The following is a 16,941-nucleotide window of genomic DNA, read 5'->3' as shown; positions in this document are numbered from 1 at the left end:
TATATCTGATATTATTTTCTGTTTGTTGTGTGAGTATTAAATGTGTTTGTAGGTTGTCGGTAAAGGCTATGGCTCACTATGTGGACTGGTAGATCTCGGCAGACTGGCAACTTTAAAAGTAGATCTTGGTTCAAAAAAGGTTGGGCACCTCTGTTCTAGACTAACCAGGGATTGTGTGAAAAACTTGGCATTGCCAGAAGCCTCTGTGCACCATACCACCCCCAAACAAATGGCTTGGTGGAAAAACTTAATGGCACGATTCAAGGGTGAAAATACACTTTTCTACATGTTTGTATTTATCCTCTCTTATCATGTGTATGTATGGAGAATAACAGTATGTTTTCCAATTTCAGGGCTTTGAGAAAAATGGTGCATGACCACCAAAGCGATTGGGAAAATTACATCAAACCTACTGTGTTTGGACTACGCACCAAAAAACAAATCACAACAAAGTATTCACCTTATTTTCTCATGTATGGAAGGGAGGCCTGTTACCTGTCTGAAATTCCATGTGTAAGTTATGAGATGGCATGTCCCTGCTGTTGGAGCTGCTTTGGCAACCATATCTATTTATTTGCTATTATGTGTACTTGTGTTTATTTATCTAAAACTATGTTACAGATCAGTGATGAAAATGTCAACAATCTAATTGACAATGAGGATGTATGCAACAACACTTCCAACCTTGAAGTTGTGTACAATCAAGTGGAGGCCAATATGACAGCAGCACAAACAAGGGTGCAAAAAAAGAAATTATCAAAGGGTGACGATGATAACTTTGTGGTGGGGGACAAAGTATTAAGAAAAAATATCTGCCAAGAACAAAGAAAGGGGGGAAATTAGAAACGGATTTCTTTGGGCCCTTCACAATCATACACATTGATGGGAAAAGTGCTGATGTCAATTCAACAACAGGAAAAAACATCTTAAAAATCAACATTGACCATCTCAAGAAGTATGTGGAACCAGAGCCACGAATCCCAGTGAAATGGATTGCCACTATTTCATCTGCCCCTTCAGCACTGGAATCCATCCCCTTGACATGGCCTAGCATTCCCCAATCCCCAACTTGCAAGCACTCAAATCCACAATCAGGCCCCCATGCCCTCCAGTCTCCAGTCATGTGACATCACTGGCTTTGAACAGTCAAATTCAGTCACCCCAGAGGAGTGTAAGTATATATCAATACCATTTTATTTGAGCAGCAACATTCTGAAAGACCTACCTATGCACTCAGTAGGCTTTCCTTGAAACTGATGCTGCATTAAATGACAAATGAGGCCTCTGTAAATGACTGTCTTCTAATTCTCAGTAATAGCTGACATCTGGGCCGGTAAAAGGCAAGGTGTGCTGTGTTGTCAATGCATTCATTCATGCCACCATTGGGAAGGTCCAAGAGGAAACTGGGAGGAAGTTTTATTTGATCGACTCCTTTCAAATGACTGCAATGTGGCAAGGATCATTCAGGGGATTAAACAAGGTGATTATGTTCATGCTATCTTCATACATTTTAACAATACATTCAATTATTCATTCATTCATTATGCGTGTTTGTTTTCAGCTTGACCCAATGGCCTACGATGTCCTCGTAAGACCAGTCTGTGACAAAGGGCACTAGACACTTGTGGTGAGCATTTAAATATACTACCATAGAGTATTTATAGAACCATGTGTAGGAGAGTCCAGACTTGTGTGTGGTACTCTAGCATGATAATTGAATGTGATCATTCATACGATTTACATGACTTCACGTGTATTGTAAAGGTCATTTATCCAAAGGAGAAGCGAGCACTTTACATGGACCCCTTTGGTGAAACTCCTGGCGACATAAAGAAGTGCAAGAATATGACGAGGTAAGTTATACACCAGTGTTAACAATGTCATAAAAGGTTCTTAGTTACAAATGGCAACAATACTTCTATATACTATAATAATACTATTCTACAGAGCTTTCATGAGACGCAGACACAGCCACATCTCCCGGTGGGCTTGTGATAAAATAAGCCATCCACGTCAGCGCAACTCGACGTCCTGTGGGGTATTTATCTGCAAGGTATGAGTGCAACTAACCTTTTGTTGAAGACAGCTATTCAATGTTACTGATTGTACTGTCTTGTATAGTTTGCAGAGCTTCTACTGACTTCTGGGGTGCTGGATTTCTGTCCTGAAGAGGCTGAGATCACTCAGTTGAGGAGGGAAATAGCTTGTCGACTGGTCACCTATTCAGGTTTTTTTTCTTTTTCATTTCTGTCATTGTGTCATCATATGTATGAGACATGTATTTCTAAATTATTACATTTGTGTAATGTGTTAGAAAACTTGTCAGAACTATGCAGAGCATGTGGGAATACATGCCAAAGTCCAGGGACACATAAAGATGACCATGATGACTGGGTAAGAATGGACTTGACAGTTCTGTATGCTTACAAATCAAGTAATTCATTACTAATCTACTGCCATGCTTCTCTTGAGATCGAGTGTACAGCATGCAGTCTCTGGTTCCATTGGGTTTGTATTGGGAAACCACCATTGGATCAGGATTTCTGTTGTCCAGCATGCACACTGTAGGGGGTCTCCAACAAGTAGCTCGGGAGCTACCGGTGAACCTGGATATGATTTGAATTATACTTTTGAGTGAAATGTACTTATTATTATTTCCGCTGTCACAAGGACAGATACAGGAAATCATTCTTACACTGTAACAAGTTTCTGTAGTTTTCACAGCATTATTACTGTATAATGACCAAATGCTTCCTGTAGTGAATACCTGGGTGTTCACCTCAACAACAAACTGGACTGGTCACACAACACCGACATCCTGTACAAGAAGGGCCAATGTCGACTACACCTGCTGAGGCGACTGAGGTCCTTTGGAGTGTGCAGGACTCTGCTACTGACTTTTTATGACACTGTGGTGGCGTCTGCACTTTTCTATGCAGTGGTCTGCTGGGGAGGAGGGAGCACAGAGAGAGACAGGAAGAGACTGAACAGACTGGTCAGGAGGGCCAGTTCTGTCTTGGACTGTCCTCTGGACTCTGTAGAGGAGGTGGGTGAGAGGAGGATGTTAGTGAAGCTGACATCCATCATGGACAACCCCTCTCACCCCCTGCATGACACTGTGGGGGCCCTGAGCAGCTCCTTCAGCAGCAGACTCAGACACCCACCCTACAAGACAGAGCGCTACCGCAGGTCGTTCATCCCATCTGCCATCAGACTCTTTAACAGCATCACCACCTCATGCTACACACTGTGTGTTTTTTTTTTTTTTTTAAGAACAACTGTGTAGTTACTGTGTAATTTTACACTATTGTATTTTTTTATTTAACTGAATGTAAATATGTTTGATTTGATTTGAACTATTTTTATTTTTAATAGTTATATTCCAGTCCCCTGTTTTCTGGCGCTGCTGTAATGCACAAATTTCCCCCACGGGGATCACAGTCTGTTAGCTTGTTTTGTCTGCTGCATTCAATTAAGTTTCTTTGTTATTATAACTACACCACTTTAGTTTTGCAGTTGTGCAAACTGAAGTGGTATAAGGCAGTCACTTTAAACGCCATTTTCTAGTAAAGTCAACTAATTTGGGTTAAGAGTAGCTCGCGGGCAGGTTTTCAGTAGCTTGCCTACAGGTTGACCTACTGTGTAAAAAAAAATCAGACAGTAAATGCACCTCTTCCCACTATTCATATATTTGGACCATAAAAACAAGTGTAAAGTAGCTTAATTCAGCTGATGTGTGCTGTGTAAATGAATGCAAGTGATATGATGGCGCTCACTTTCATTTTTTCAAAGTAGCTCTCAGGTGTGGAAAGGTTGGAGACTTTCTTTGTGACTTTATATGTGCAGGTATTTGAAGATTAACCGAGGTAACCAGTTGTTGTAGAAGCAGTCAAATTAAAATGTGACCAGGAGGCGGACATCATAAAATAATACGTAATGGAATTGATGAAATGTCACTGTTCAGGTGACGCACGTAAGGCAGGGTACAGGTGATTAGGGGTTAATTTTGTTTTAGTGAGATCGAATCCAGCCCGGCGCAATCATGAACATTGATTATATTTTCTTTATTTTGTATTTTTCTTAGGTGGCTGGGATGTAGTGCTCACTCATACAATCAAATTTACTGCAGTAGGTATGAGTTGCGACTTGAAATCAGTTAAATTATAACCTTGATCATTCAGGCATTCGCCAGGTCAGCTACGTTTCCTCTTGGTGATTGTAACATCTGCTATCGCCATGACAATCCTTTGACGTTTGTAAAGAAAGGTAACCAGTTAAACTGAAAACCAGACAACATACAACACCGGTTGTTGATGTTTGTGTTCACGTTTCGGTTAGTCTCTTAAATTAGTAACAGTTATATTAAATCAGATCTCACCTTTAGTTTTATCTGGATACATAGAGAAATATTCTACCCTCGTATATAGTACTATGAATTTCAGCCTGCATGGTGAAAGTAAAACCTGTTACTCTCGGTATAGCCCACTTATCACTCAGACTGTAAACATGTACACATTAGTAATGATGCAGGCCAGATTTAAATTATGTGACTTTGTTTTTGCCCTACATACTTTTTTGAGACCTTAGCAGACGTTTTTATTTTTACTGTAAAATAACTGTACAGTCAATGAACCGCATCTATGAGCGGATTTTATATTACGATTCTTGGTTTTAAATACAATTTCAATCACAATATTCAATCACAATAACCCTATATAACAATATCAAGAAACATAGCATGTCAGTTATTAGGTTTGCTCATTTAAAAAAATAAAATAATCATTCATGCCGGATAAGTAACCTAGCTTTACAACATTTCAGCTAACCTTAGACTGCTTATGTGTTAGCTAGCTAGATAACGACTTTAACCAACCAATGACACATAAATCACACTTTTTTACTTCCCTAAAAAACTGCAAAGATCCCTTAGCTCCCACAGGTCGGTTAGAACAGTTTAATGCAGAACAACAAATTTTTCCAGCTCAAAAAAGACGAAAAAACTGAACGGAAAAGATCGGCTACGCAAGATCGGCGGCTGTCAATCATCGTCAAATATGACGTAAAATTCAGTTTTTCAACCTCAAATAACTTATTTAAAACAAACTTCACAGAAAAATGAGCACTTGAACACAATGTAGGGTGATAATAACTAATGATCACAGCAGAGTTTAGGTTTGGAAAAAAATTATGTGACGAGTATTTTAGCTTTACAGTTTGACCCACATCCCATCTGTTATATACTGCGGCCAGTCAGTAGGGGGAGCTCTAAAAATAAAAGCTTCACTAGACCGGGGACTTTGTCCCGTCCATTATTTTTACAGTCTATGAATAAAACTCTCTAAACACGACCACGAAACTCAGACAGCTAGCTCCCACCATAGACCCACGTTACCGGATGAGCTTCCGGTAAGGGGAATCCTGGGTAATGTAGTTTGTCTTCTTCTGTATTTATTTGGCGGATTGTAATAACCAGATTTATATAAAATAAAATGATGAAAATCTAAAATAAAAATCTAATTTACAAAATGCCAGGGCTGATGGAGCACCTGTCTTTTTCCAGTATGATATCTCCAACCTACCTTTCTTGGGGGGCGCAGCCATCAGTTCAGTTTTACTGTTATTGAGGAAATTGGTAGACATCCAGGTTTAGTACAAGAGCAGTGTTGTAGTGCATGCACAGAGCTGGTGAGGGGATTGGAGGCCAGATGGGCAGCACATTTGCATGGGCTGGTGTGTTCTGTGGTTTTTATTTATTTATTAATTAACTTATCACTGATTTGAGGTTGCAGAATGTGATTTTACATTTAGTACACTGCTTAGGGAGGGAGGCAGCAACAATAAAGAGAACTGCATGATGGTCAGAGACACCAAGGTCCAGACACTATAGATGTAGAGGAGTAGTGCCGGTGAACAACACAAGGTCTAGTGTGTGACTTTTGCTGTGAAGATGCCGGATGTGGAGGTCCTGGGCTTGTCTGGTTCCACATAGTCTGCAGTTTTAAGGGTGGTTGGATGATGTACTTCATAATTCTCGGAAAAGACTCTGGAGACGTCTTAAGGGAAAGAAAACACCTGCACATTTTAGACGGCCTTTTATTCTGACCAGCTTTAGACAATCCTGTGTAACAATAACAATGTCAAATCAGCATCTTGATATGCCACACCTGTCAGGTGGATGGATTATCTCGGCAAAGGAGAGGTGGTCACAATGAAAGATTTAAACAAGTTTATGATACAAATTTAAGAGGAAAAGGCCATCTGGGTACGTAGAAAAGGTCTTGGATCTTTGATTTCAACGTGTGAAAAATTGGAGCCAAAAATGACCTTTTGGGTCACAGTTTACACGGCACTCAATTCAATTCAAGAGCTTTATTTATCGTTTAGGAACTTAGTTTGAAGTGAAAACAACATTAAGCGACATAGACATAAAACAGACAGTAGACAACATACACCTTTCTTCCTTTTTATTTTCTTTAGTCAGTAACTGATGTTAACACATGTAGTACTGTTCTTTTTGTAATAGTGATAAAATAAATTATTTCATGATTTGGGGCTAAACTTATGTCGATGGAATGACTGATTGCTTGACTCGATTTCTTATCAAATCTTTTATCACACATGTAGTGACGCTATCAAAGCTGCTTTTTTTTGGATTCTTACATAATGATCCCAATTTTGAGTTTCACAGGCTCCCTATTTGAACATACTTCCCCTAGCACCCGTTCATCCGATCATCGCCAACTCAGTCTCAGTGTGTTCTAGACATGTTGAAGATCTAAAGTTATGCAAAACCAAGATTTTGCATAAAAGGGCATGGCCGCGGCGTACTGTAAAACTTTGATGTCGCGGTGAACCCCCATGACATTTTCAAAAGGTCCCCCCACCCCAAGAGGTTTTTTCCCCAACATGCATGACAGTTTTTGACCATTAACCATGTCAGGACTTTGATAAAATGTCACGATGCCCATTGTCAAAACCCAACAGGAAAACCTCCATAATTTTTTTAACGTATGAAAAAGGCCCAATTTTGAATTTTTAGGCTTCATATCTGAATGTACTTCTTGGAGGCCCTGTTCATCCAATCATCGCAAATTCAGTGTCAATGTGTTCTAGACATGCTGAAGATATCAGCTTGTGCTATGCACAATGCTACATAAAAGGGGTGTGGCTGCGGCTTACCAACAAACTTTGATGTCTTGGCGCGTCCCTTTTAACCTTTGCAAAAGGCCTCCCCATAGAGTTTTTTTTTCACCTACATGCATGACAGTTCTTATGTATGTTAACCATCTCAGGATCTACATAAAATCATCATGCACCCATTATCAAAACCAAACAGGATGTCCGCCATCATTTGGCGGTCACAAGGTCATAAAAATGGTACAATTTAGCATCTCGCAGCCAACCAATTTCAATGGACTTCCCCAAAAACCAGTTCATCCGATCAGTGCCAAAGTAGGTCAGTGTATTCTAGAGATGTTGAAGAACTCAAGTTTCGATCTAGATGATTCTACACAAAAGGGCGTGTTTGCGGTGTACTGTCAAAATTTGATGTCTCGGTGCAACCCCCATGATATTTTTTTAAAAGGCCCACCCAAGAGGTTATTTCCCCGACATTCATGAAATTTTTTCTGCATATTACCCTTGTCAGGACTTTCATAAAATGCTATGGCATCCATTGTCAAGACCCAACAGGAAGTTTGCTGTTGAATAATGGCCCAATTTAGCAATTTCAGGCTTCCTATTTGAACGTACTTCATCTGATCATCTCCAACTCAGTGTCAGTGTATTCTAGACATGTTATAAATGTCCCGTTGTGCTCTGCACGATTCTACATAAAAGGGCGTCGCCTCAGCGTACTGTCAAACTTTGAAGTCTTGTGCACCCCTGTGAAATCTTTGAAAAGCTCTCACCATTTTTTTTATAACTCATTGGATTTTATTCTATTAAGGAAAACGACTATGCCCATATAAGGGATGTGGCAGATTTGATTGACAGCTCTGCACCCTGCATCTGTCTGTCATGTCAGCAGGTCAGGAGGCTAGCAGCTTGATCCGTCTGATTTCTCCTCTTTTTTACTTCATTTGGAGACAACATACATGGCTTGCTGTGCGGTTAACAGACCATCCAAGAAGTTGATGCTTCAGTTTTTTTCGGTAAGTGATATAGTAGTGTTATATTTACTGCATACTCGTGTCGGTATATTTACGGACATAGCTTGTTTAGCGTTAGCTTGTAAACCAGCTGTCTAACTGTACTCAGTCTAGCCCATTATTTATGGTCAATGGTTTAGAAATGTTTGTTGTTGAAAATAGTGAGTTTGTGTGATGTTAGAAGCTAAAGGTTCACCTCGGTGGTTAACCACAGACTGTAAATATGGTTATCTGACGTTATGATGAATGTAATGCTCCACGATATGTAAATGTTGACATTAAAAAACAAACTTTGTGTAGTAATTATCCGTCAGTAACATAAACTGAACTCAACTGAACCTAATATGCTGTTTAGGTTATAGAGGATGACATTAACGTTACATGGTTGATGTAGTGTCTTAAGATTTGTGCAAACTGTTAACAAATTTAAAAAAAAATCACTGAGTTAAGGGAAATTTAATATGGTTATTAATATAGTTCTTAATCGTTACAGATGCTCTTACACAGAATATAGCAGTAGAAATATAAAATATATAAATAACATATGGAATGAAAATAAGATATAAAGTATACGAAATAGTTTGAAGAATACAGCCATGTACTGAGCTCATGTTAATAATAAATGAGTTACTGTATGTTCTGTACTAAAGCACAGAGTTGGGACCTGTTAATGATTTAAATATTTCAGGTAATATTTGTTTCATGTTAAGATGAAGTACTATCCACAATAAACTGCTTAATTTTTCCTCAAACAAAATCTGAGACCATTTGATGTGGAATATCATTGTGCAAGTGAGTGAGAGAGCTGAAAATAGCATGATTACAACAAGGTTTATCTTCTTAACTTTAAATAGATGTTGATTACCTGAATACTGTACCTTTGTTGTCTGGGTAGTACACTGTTGAATTTATAAATGTGCTCTTACACACAGATGAATACAGAAAAATAGATGAGAACAAAAAAATGATTTAATGAATAACTGATATTTTCTCTTTCTTTGCCATCATGAAGACCCCTCACTAAAAGTCCATGTTCTCCTGGATCCATGTCACATGCTCGAGCTTCTTCTGAATGACTTTTCAACAGTTGAAGTTCTGGTGAGAGAAGATGGCCAGCAGATAAGACGGCAGTACATCAACGAGCTCGACATGCTTCAGGAGGAGGAGGAGGGTTTGCACCTTGGAAGACTGTATTCATGCTGTTCAAATAAAACTAGATCTCCTCCAAACAACTTGCAATCAAACTATTTTCTTCCCATTTTAAAACCCTTTGTCCAGTTTAGATGGGAGAAGTTGATATTATGTGATATTAATCTGGGAAGACTACATTTCTAAATCATTTTTAACTGTGTTTTTATTCACAAGTTATTGATCTTATTTACTCTCCATGTATCTACATGGAGAGTGAATACAGTCTTCCAAGGTGCAAACCCTCCTCCTCCTCCTGAAGCCTGTGGAGCTTGTTGATGTACTGCTGTTTTATCTGCTGGCCATCTTCTCTCACCAGAACTTCGACTGTTGAAAAGTCATTCAGAAGAAGCTTGAGCATGTGACAAGCTTCCCCTTTCATCATTTTCAAACAGGTGCCTTGTTGTTCTTTTCGATATTCCGGCAGTTTGTACGTGTCTTAGCATATTACTGCCCTCCACAGGTAGAGAGAAACTAAATCCTTATACTTAACATCAATTAAATGTCACATATCCTCTTCAACCAGTTTAAATTAGTCTCAAACCTCAATGTTTACTTGAGGTCATGTGAGGTGGTGTGTTCCTCCTCTGGGCATGATAATCTTAATAACATCCTGTAGTGTGTGATGTTCCATGATTGTCATGTCTCGTAGTGTGAGCATGCTTCAGATTAGAGGGAAGAAGATCTGTTTTTATTCAAACCTTAATAGAACCCTGATTTTACTGTTGACGTCAACCAGGGACGGACTGGGACTACAAAACAGCCCTGGACTTTGACTCGGCCGGCCCACAACAATCGGTACGCGGAAAGTCATCAACGCCTGGCACGGGTGTCACAATACTTTAATCATGACTCATGACACTAAACCATCCAAATTACAGCAATAGCACTGATGTTGATTATAACATCATCTATTCCATGCAATCTTATGATTACTTTATTACTCAATAATCTTAATTAAATTATGCAGTAATTAACTTACTGCACAAATAATAATGAAAATACACCACTACAAATGTAAATTCTGTATTCAAAGTCTTCAAAGTTTGTAAGTATTATCAGAAAACTGTAACGTTACCAAAACTTTAAAAAGTAAAAGCGCAACAGTTTTTATATATACAGTATATAGCCTATTTCTTAATATTACTGCATCTGCATTTTGCACCTAAAATGTTTAAAGTGGAGCTGTTTTAATTACTATAATCATTATTTCACTTTATTTTATTTCATTTAATTTTTTGCATTGTACTGAGCAACACAAACTGGGTATAGATAAAAATGTAGCAACACCTGAATAACATTTGCTAACATCAGCCAGCAAGTAACTCTCTTTCTCCCTCTCTCATGTCATGTTCCATACTTACTTGCCCTGTCTCTGTCTGTGGAACTTCCACCAGCTTATCTCTCTGTCCCTCATCATCACAGGTGGCCCTACCATGCACAACTGTCTGGCTCGCCTCAACACTACCTTCTTCACTCATGCTGCTAACTTCTTGGATGCTGCTGCTAACATAAACTTGTGCCGTAGTGCTGCTGCCGGTTGTGCTGCTGCCGGTTGTTCTGCTGCTGCCACTGCCGGCTGTGCTACTGCTGCTGCCGGCTGTGCTGCCGAACATTTCAGTGAGCTTGTGACATTTAGCGGCTTCACTTTCTAAATGTCGCATTTTTCTTTCCCTCGCCTTCTCAGACCCTTTTCTTTGAGTTTTCTATCCATATTTTTGTGCTTCACTACTACTACCAAAGTTCGTCTTCGCTGCTACTTCTTCTTCTTCTTCTTCTTCTTCTTCTTCTTCTTAGTCCTACCGGACTGGAGTGTGAAACAGTAGATTAGCAGGAGAAAAAAAAAAAAACTGGTAATGACTGCGTGGCGGCCGCCAGCCGCCCTGGAGTACTGGCCGTTCTGCGATTCTCCAGAACACACAGATGGCCAGTCCGACCCTGACGTCAACCTTGGTGATGTTGTGTTCTGTGTAATCCTGCTGCAAAGGACTGCAAAGTCCAAAAAGCATAGGCAAACAAATCCGAGCGGCAAAAGCAAAAGGCCCGTCAAAAGCAGGCAAAGGCATACACTAGAAGGTAATACAGAATAACACTGGAACGTAGAAACACTTAGGAAAACACTAGACACTGGTAACAAGAGGGAAGACACACAGAAAGCACAGACCACCAGGGGGTAACGAGACACAGGTGAGTACACACAAGGCGGGAAACATGAGAAACAGGATCTGGAAGACAGAGACAAGAGTGAGTAAGAAAATGAAAGAGGGAATGAAAAAGGAACAATAAAAGAAACAGAACAACACGTCTGGACGAAGAGTCAGTTCTAGTGCTTTACTGTATAACTTTAGAGAAAGTCATTCATGCTGAGATCTTGTCATGGATCATTTAAAAGCCTGTTTGTTCACCCATTGCTTTCTGCGTTTTCTTTAGTATGTAATCTTTATTCTGACCTCTGACCCAGAGAACCCCATCATAAGCGTATAGCTTCTTACAGTAGATATACCAAGTTCCACCTGTTCAAAAATATCATGAATAATTTTATTGAAAAATGTAGGGTTACAAACACTGCCCTATGGGGCTCCATGCTGGAGTATTTATTACCTACCCAACGAAAGATCTCACACTGCACCGTCCTGCAGCCCATAATAATAACTTAAAATATATATTTAAAGATTGTATTTGTTTGTCTGAGTCCGATCTAATGTCCTCAGTCTGACTCGTCTCACTGACACATCTGTTCTCTGTGGGAGAAATCTTCCCTTTAAAACTCACACACACGACACACACACACACACACACACACACACACACACACACACACACACACACACACACACACACACACACACACACACACACACACACACTAATTTCTCAGACAGGGTGTGTCACACACTCAGCGTACATGAGGAGTGTGTGACATGTCTGTCCGTCAAAGTGGGAGGTAAACATGATTGACAGTGTGATGGAAAAATGTGAGGTGGAGTTTCTTTACAGGAACTAAGTGTGACGAAACATTTTCACCAGAGTCATCAGAATCATCACGAGTGTGAGTGTGTGAAAGGAGAAGCTGAGGAGTGGATGTGTGTGTGTGTGTGTGTGTGTGTGTGTGTGTGTGTGTGTGTGTGTGTGTGTGTGTGTGTGTGTGAGACTGTATTTAAGGCTCTTCCTGGACTCTGGATCTGCTGTGAGCGGCTCAAACACGGAGTGAATCCTGACAGGTGAGTCTTTTTTGTTGTTGTGTAAGCGGACGTGACCGTTTCTGTAAAGTCGACTCTTATTATCAAACTAAGAAGTCTTTTGGACTGGAGTGGAGATTAAAATCAGTCGTTATTCTTTAAGTGGACATGTATCCATACTTTTTTTTGATCTCTGTGATAACAAGTGAATACATTTTCTGACTCATTCTCACTGGACACTAGGGTTGTTGAGAAAATGAGTCGAGATGTCGTTTAAAAACTGAAATTCACTCGTGAACACAGAACTGCTCGTCCACATAGTGGGAGAGTAACTGTGTGTGTGTGAGCATGTGAAAAGTCAAGTTAGCAACGTTAGCACCAGCGCTAGTTTGGTTACGTCTGCCATCGCTCTAATCTCATGTAAACTAAAGAGACGGTGTCGCACGATGACGTCACATGGAGGAGAAACCGGCGCTCAGCATGATGCTCTGTTTTCTCCGTCTACACAGAAACACCTTAAACAGAGTTTCTGAACATCTTCACCCTGAAAGGAGTTTTACTAACGGAGAGTTTACAGAGACCTGAAATGTCATTGGTGTACGAAAGGTCGCGACGCACAGAAAAAGCTACGTTCTCAAGAATTACGCGCCTACGTGTGGACGAGGCCTCAGACCGCTGACAACGTGACAGAAAACAGCTGTTACATCATGAACACACTACATTCAGAAACACACAGATCTGACCACATGGACACGCGAGTTAGAACACATTTAGGGAGGTTTTTTGAAATGGTGGAGATGTTCTGAGTGAACTCATTTCAAAGTTGATTAAACACAGATTAATTAATTAAATTAAATTCAGACTAATCCACAATAGAATAATATGTAAGTCAGCTCCACACGGGATCACAGCGTCTGCAGGGAAACAATGTCAAAATAGTTAGCTCAGTGTGACGTTAGCATTGCTAGCACTGTCAGTCTTCAGTCCTCCTTGCAGGTTAACGAGCAGGTCAGAGCTGAATGTGGACACACACACACCGCTCCTGTCCATATCCCACTTTAACCTGACACTGCCTACATACATCTTTATCTCCAATTTATAGATACTGACAAACCGCTCTGCATGACTTTAGATGGAACAGGTTCACAGCCACTTCATTGAACATCAGTAAATGACCTGGAACATTGCCCCCCACTGGCCAGCTACAGTAATTCAGGGTCACAAATGGATAAGATCAGCTAGTAAGGAGCAATGTTATCGTTCAAATGACCAACTATTGATTTTAGGTTTAGAGAAAACGATGACTCACCTGTCTGACTTTATTTAAACTATAATTAACATTAATACTGACACTTGGCTGTTTTAGAAAATATTTGATGTGGAGTAATCGACTGATATTGTTAAACCTGTGATAAGGTCACTTTAATGCAGACCTAATGAGATAAAGAATCAAGTCCGATCATTGAAGAATTGTTATTCCAAATCACATGAGGAGGTTAAACTCTTAAGTTGTAAATGAGAATGTGGATCAAGGAGAGCAAAAACAACAAAGTCTGACCAATCAGAATGGACTATGTAGCATAAATCTTTATTCAGGGACACCTGTAACTGTAACTTTCACTTTAAAAGACTCAGCTACAACAATAGTTGATATCATTCAGTGTGTTTCTATGGAAAAGTCAAAGAGCCTGAGATTACATTTCTAAGAATTTCAAGACCTCAGAATGATTCTCTCCGATACGGAAGAGGATAAGGGCCACTGAAAAAAGAAAGTGTTGGGTTCTGACTTTTTTCTGACTTTTCAGAATGATGAAATCAAGCGATGATGTCCACACTTCTGTTCCTTCCTGAAAATTATGAATATTAAAAAACAAATGACAGGTTGCATGTTATCAGAATCCTGCTCTGTTATTTATTGATTAAGGCTTGAAAGGGTTAATAACAGTATCGGGTTTCTGACCCTTAGATGCTGGTTTGCAGCCATGGGGGACTGGTCCTACCTGTCCACCTTGCTCGACAAGGTGCAGACTCACTCCACGGTGGTGGGCAAAATCTGGATGAGCGTCCTCTTCCTCTTCCGGATCTTTGTCCTGGGAGCAGCTGCAGACAAAGTGTGGGGGGACGAGGTGTCCGAGTTCTACTGTGACAGCCAAGAACCTGGCTGCAGCCACGCATGCTACAACTGGATGTTCCCCGTCTCCTACGTCCACTACTGGGTGCTGCAGATCACCTTCGTGTCCACGCCCACTCTGGTGTACCTGGGCCATGCCGTGCACGTCATCCACAGAGAGAAGAGGATGTTGGAGAAGCAGCAGAGGAACACCTCAGGTTACTCAATCAATCACCTGTACAAACACTCGTACACACAGCTTTTTAAATGTAGCTCTGTTTTAGACTAAAGGGATAGGGAGCACTGTCTGAAGAGCACAAATGTAATACTTGAATTTCCCCACTGGAGATCAATAAAGGATCATCTTATCTTGGTGTGGTGTGGTGTTTTAGAGCAGCTGAATAGTCCTCAGAGATTTTGAGGGCAGTCTGACAGAAGTAAGAAAAGCTCTGCATGGTTTTCATGATGAGTTGTTGTGGTGTCCTGAAGGTGAATGATTTGATTCTGGGTTAGGTGGAGGTGTGCTGATGAAGACGAGGTACACAGATGACAGGGGGAAGGTGAAGATTAAAGGCGTCCTCTTCTGCACCTACATGACCCAGCTGATCTTCAAGGTGCTGCTGGAGGTGGGCTTCACCGTGGCTCAGTTCTACATCTTTGGCCCCGTCTTCATGGTCTCCTTATTCCACTGCACCCTGTCTCCGCCATGTCCACGCTTCTCCGGGGCACAGTGTTACGTCTCCCGTCCCACGGAGAAGACGATCTTCATCATCTTCATGCTGGCGGTGTCGGGCGTGTCGGTGCTGCTGAACGTGGTGGAGATGATCTACCTGCTGTGTAAGCGGAGCAGAGAGCGCAGGAAGAGGCTCTCGACTCAGCAGCAGGCCGTCCCGTCTAACCCAGCGTGGGGGGGTGGGGCCAGCAGGTATGGTGGATTCCCTCTGTTACCTGTACCTGCTGCAGGTGTTACAGGTGGGGAGCAGAGCAGGGACTCAGACTGGAAGGAGAAGGACACCTGATGGGATTCTGAAATATTACACTTTGATGGATAGCTGCATTTTGTGAATAAAAATGTCTGTTCTTCTTTTGATCTTTATTAAACAAGTGAATCTTCTCAGTCTCTTCTCATTTTGCTTCCTTCATTCCTTTCCATGTTTCCTTCCACCTGAGATGTGAGTGAAGGAGATAATGAGGAGACACAGGGGACATAACTTAACTACATGTATCATGTGTCCCCTTCAAACAGGTGGACCATGTTATTCTATTGAAGTCTTACAAAGCTGAGTGTGTTCACTCTGAAGACTGACCCCCTGTGGACTGAGGTGACCATGGAGCTGAAATATTCTTTGTAAACAATTATTAAAAGAACATTTGAACAACATTATAGTCAGTGTTTAATTTAATGAGTAATTCATATCAAGTTAAATGACTTTAGAAACAGCTTTGTTTCTTATGTTTACATTTCATTTCATTTCATTTCATTTTTTTTCCCTTTGTTCTGTACATGTCAAAACACACAACAGAAAAAAAAAGAAAAAACGATTCACACTATATCCCATGTACGGAAAGGAGCAGGGAGAGGAATACAGCTTGTTTTGCTTGCCCCCTTACTCAAAAAGCAAACAAGAAATGTCTGGATGGTCTGTCCAATTACAATCAATGAATAAATATCAACATTAACAAATCTGACAATTCAGTCTTCACTTCCTCAGAAATAAGAAGGAAAACACACACAAAACACACTAACAAGCCAATTTCATACAGTCTGATAACTTTGTTCTTATACATTTTCTTAAACTGAAATATCTGAACACAGCCCTTCAGATCATTAGTTAAAGAATTTCACAATTTAATTCCAATTACAGAAATACACTACATTTGACATTCTTTATTTTTCTTCTCTTTAAGATCAGCTGATTCTCTAAACTCATGAACACATTCAAAAACCTCTAATGAAACACAACTGAATGCTGCTGTGATGTGAGTATAATAAGAAACTCTCAGGAAGAATCCATCCTTTCATCCATCCATCCATATCTGAGGTCAGGTCAGGGTGGCAGCAGGTGAAGTCATTTAACCCAGACATTCCTCTCCCCAGCAAAGTCCTCCAGCTCCTCCTGAGGTGTTCCTTCAGTCAACTCTGGCTCTCCTTCCAGGTGTGAGTGCCCTGAAAACCTTCAACGGGAGGTGACCAGGACGATCCTTATCAGATACCTGAATATCCCTCTCTGGCTCCTTTCCATGTGAAGCGCTTTACTCCGAGCTCCCCTTGTCAATGATCCTTCTTCTACATAACTGAGCTTTGAGAGCAGTT

The 16,941-nt window shown here is 40.5% G+C and overlaps 1 protein-coding gene across 1 annotated transcript; it reads left to right on the top strand.

Moving 5' to 3' along the window:
- The first annotated feature begins 12,402 nt into the window (after positions 1–12,402).
- LOC109994048 (gap junction Cx32.2 protein) lies at positions 12,403–15,744 on the top strand. Its single transcript, XM_020647209.3, has 3 exons — positions 12,403–12,559; positions 14,484–14,845; positions 15,141–15,744. Exons 1-3 carry the CDS (start codon positions 12,420–12,422, stop codon positions 15,644–15,646), a joined length of 1,008 nt encoding a protein of 335 aa, XP_020502865.2. The 5' UTR covers positions 12,403–12,419; the 3' UTR covers positions 15,647–15,744.
- The last annotated feature ends 1,197 nt before the right edge of the window (positions 15,745–16,941 follow it).

Source organism: Labrus bergylta, chromosome 15 (assembly GCF_963930695.1).
Source record: "Labrus bergylta chromosome 15, fLabBer1.1, whole genome shotgun sequence".
NCBI lineage: Eukaryota > Metazoa > Chordata > Actinopteri > Labriformes > Labridae > Labrus > Labrus bergylta.
This window is presented reverse-complemented; position numbering and strand designations above follow the sequence as displayed.

Bases quoted from the DNA above. Each gene is read 5' to 3' on its own strand.
- LOC109994048 (XM_020647209.3), top strand. From the start codon at position 12,420: ATGTGTGTGTGTGTGTGTGTGTGTGTGTGTGTGTGTGTGTGTGTGTGT. The intron at 12,560-14,483 runs GTGAGTCTTTTT...TCTGACCCTTAG, and splicing joins CACGGAGTGAATCCTGACAG to ATGCTGGTTTGCAGCCATGG. The intron at 14,846-15,140 runs GTTACTCAATCA...ATTCTGGGTTAG, and splicing joins GCAGCAGAGGAACACCTCAG to GTGGAGGTGTGCTGATGAAG.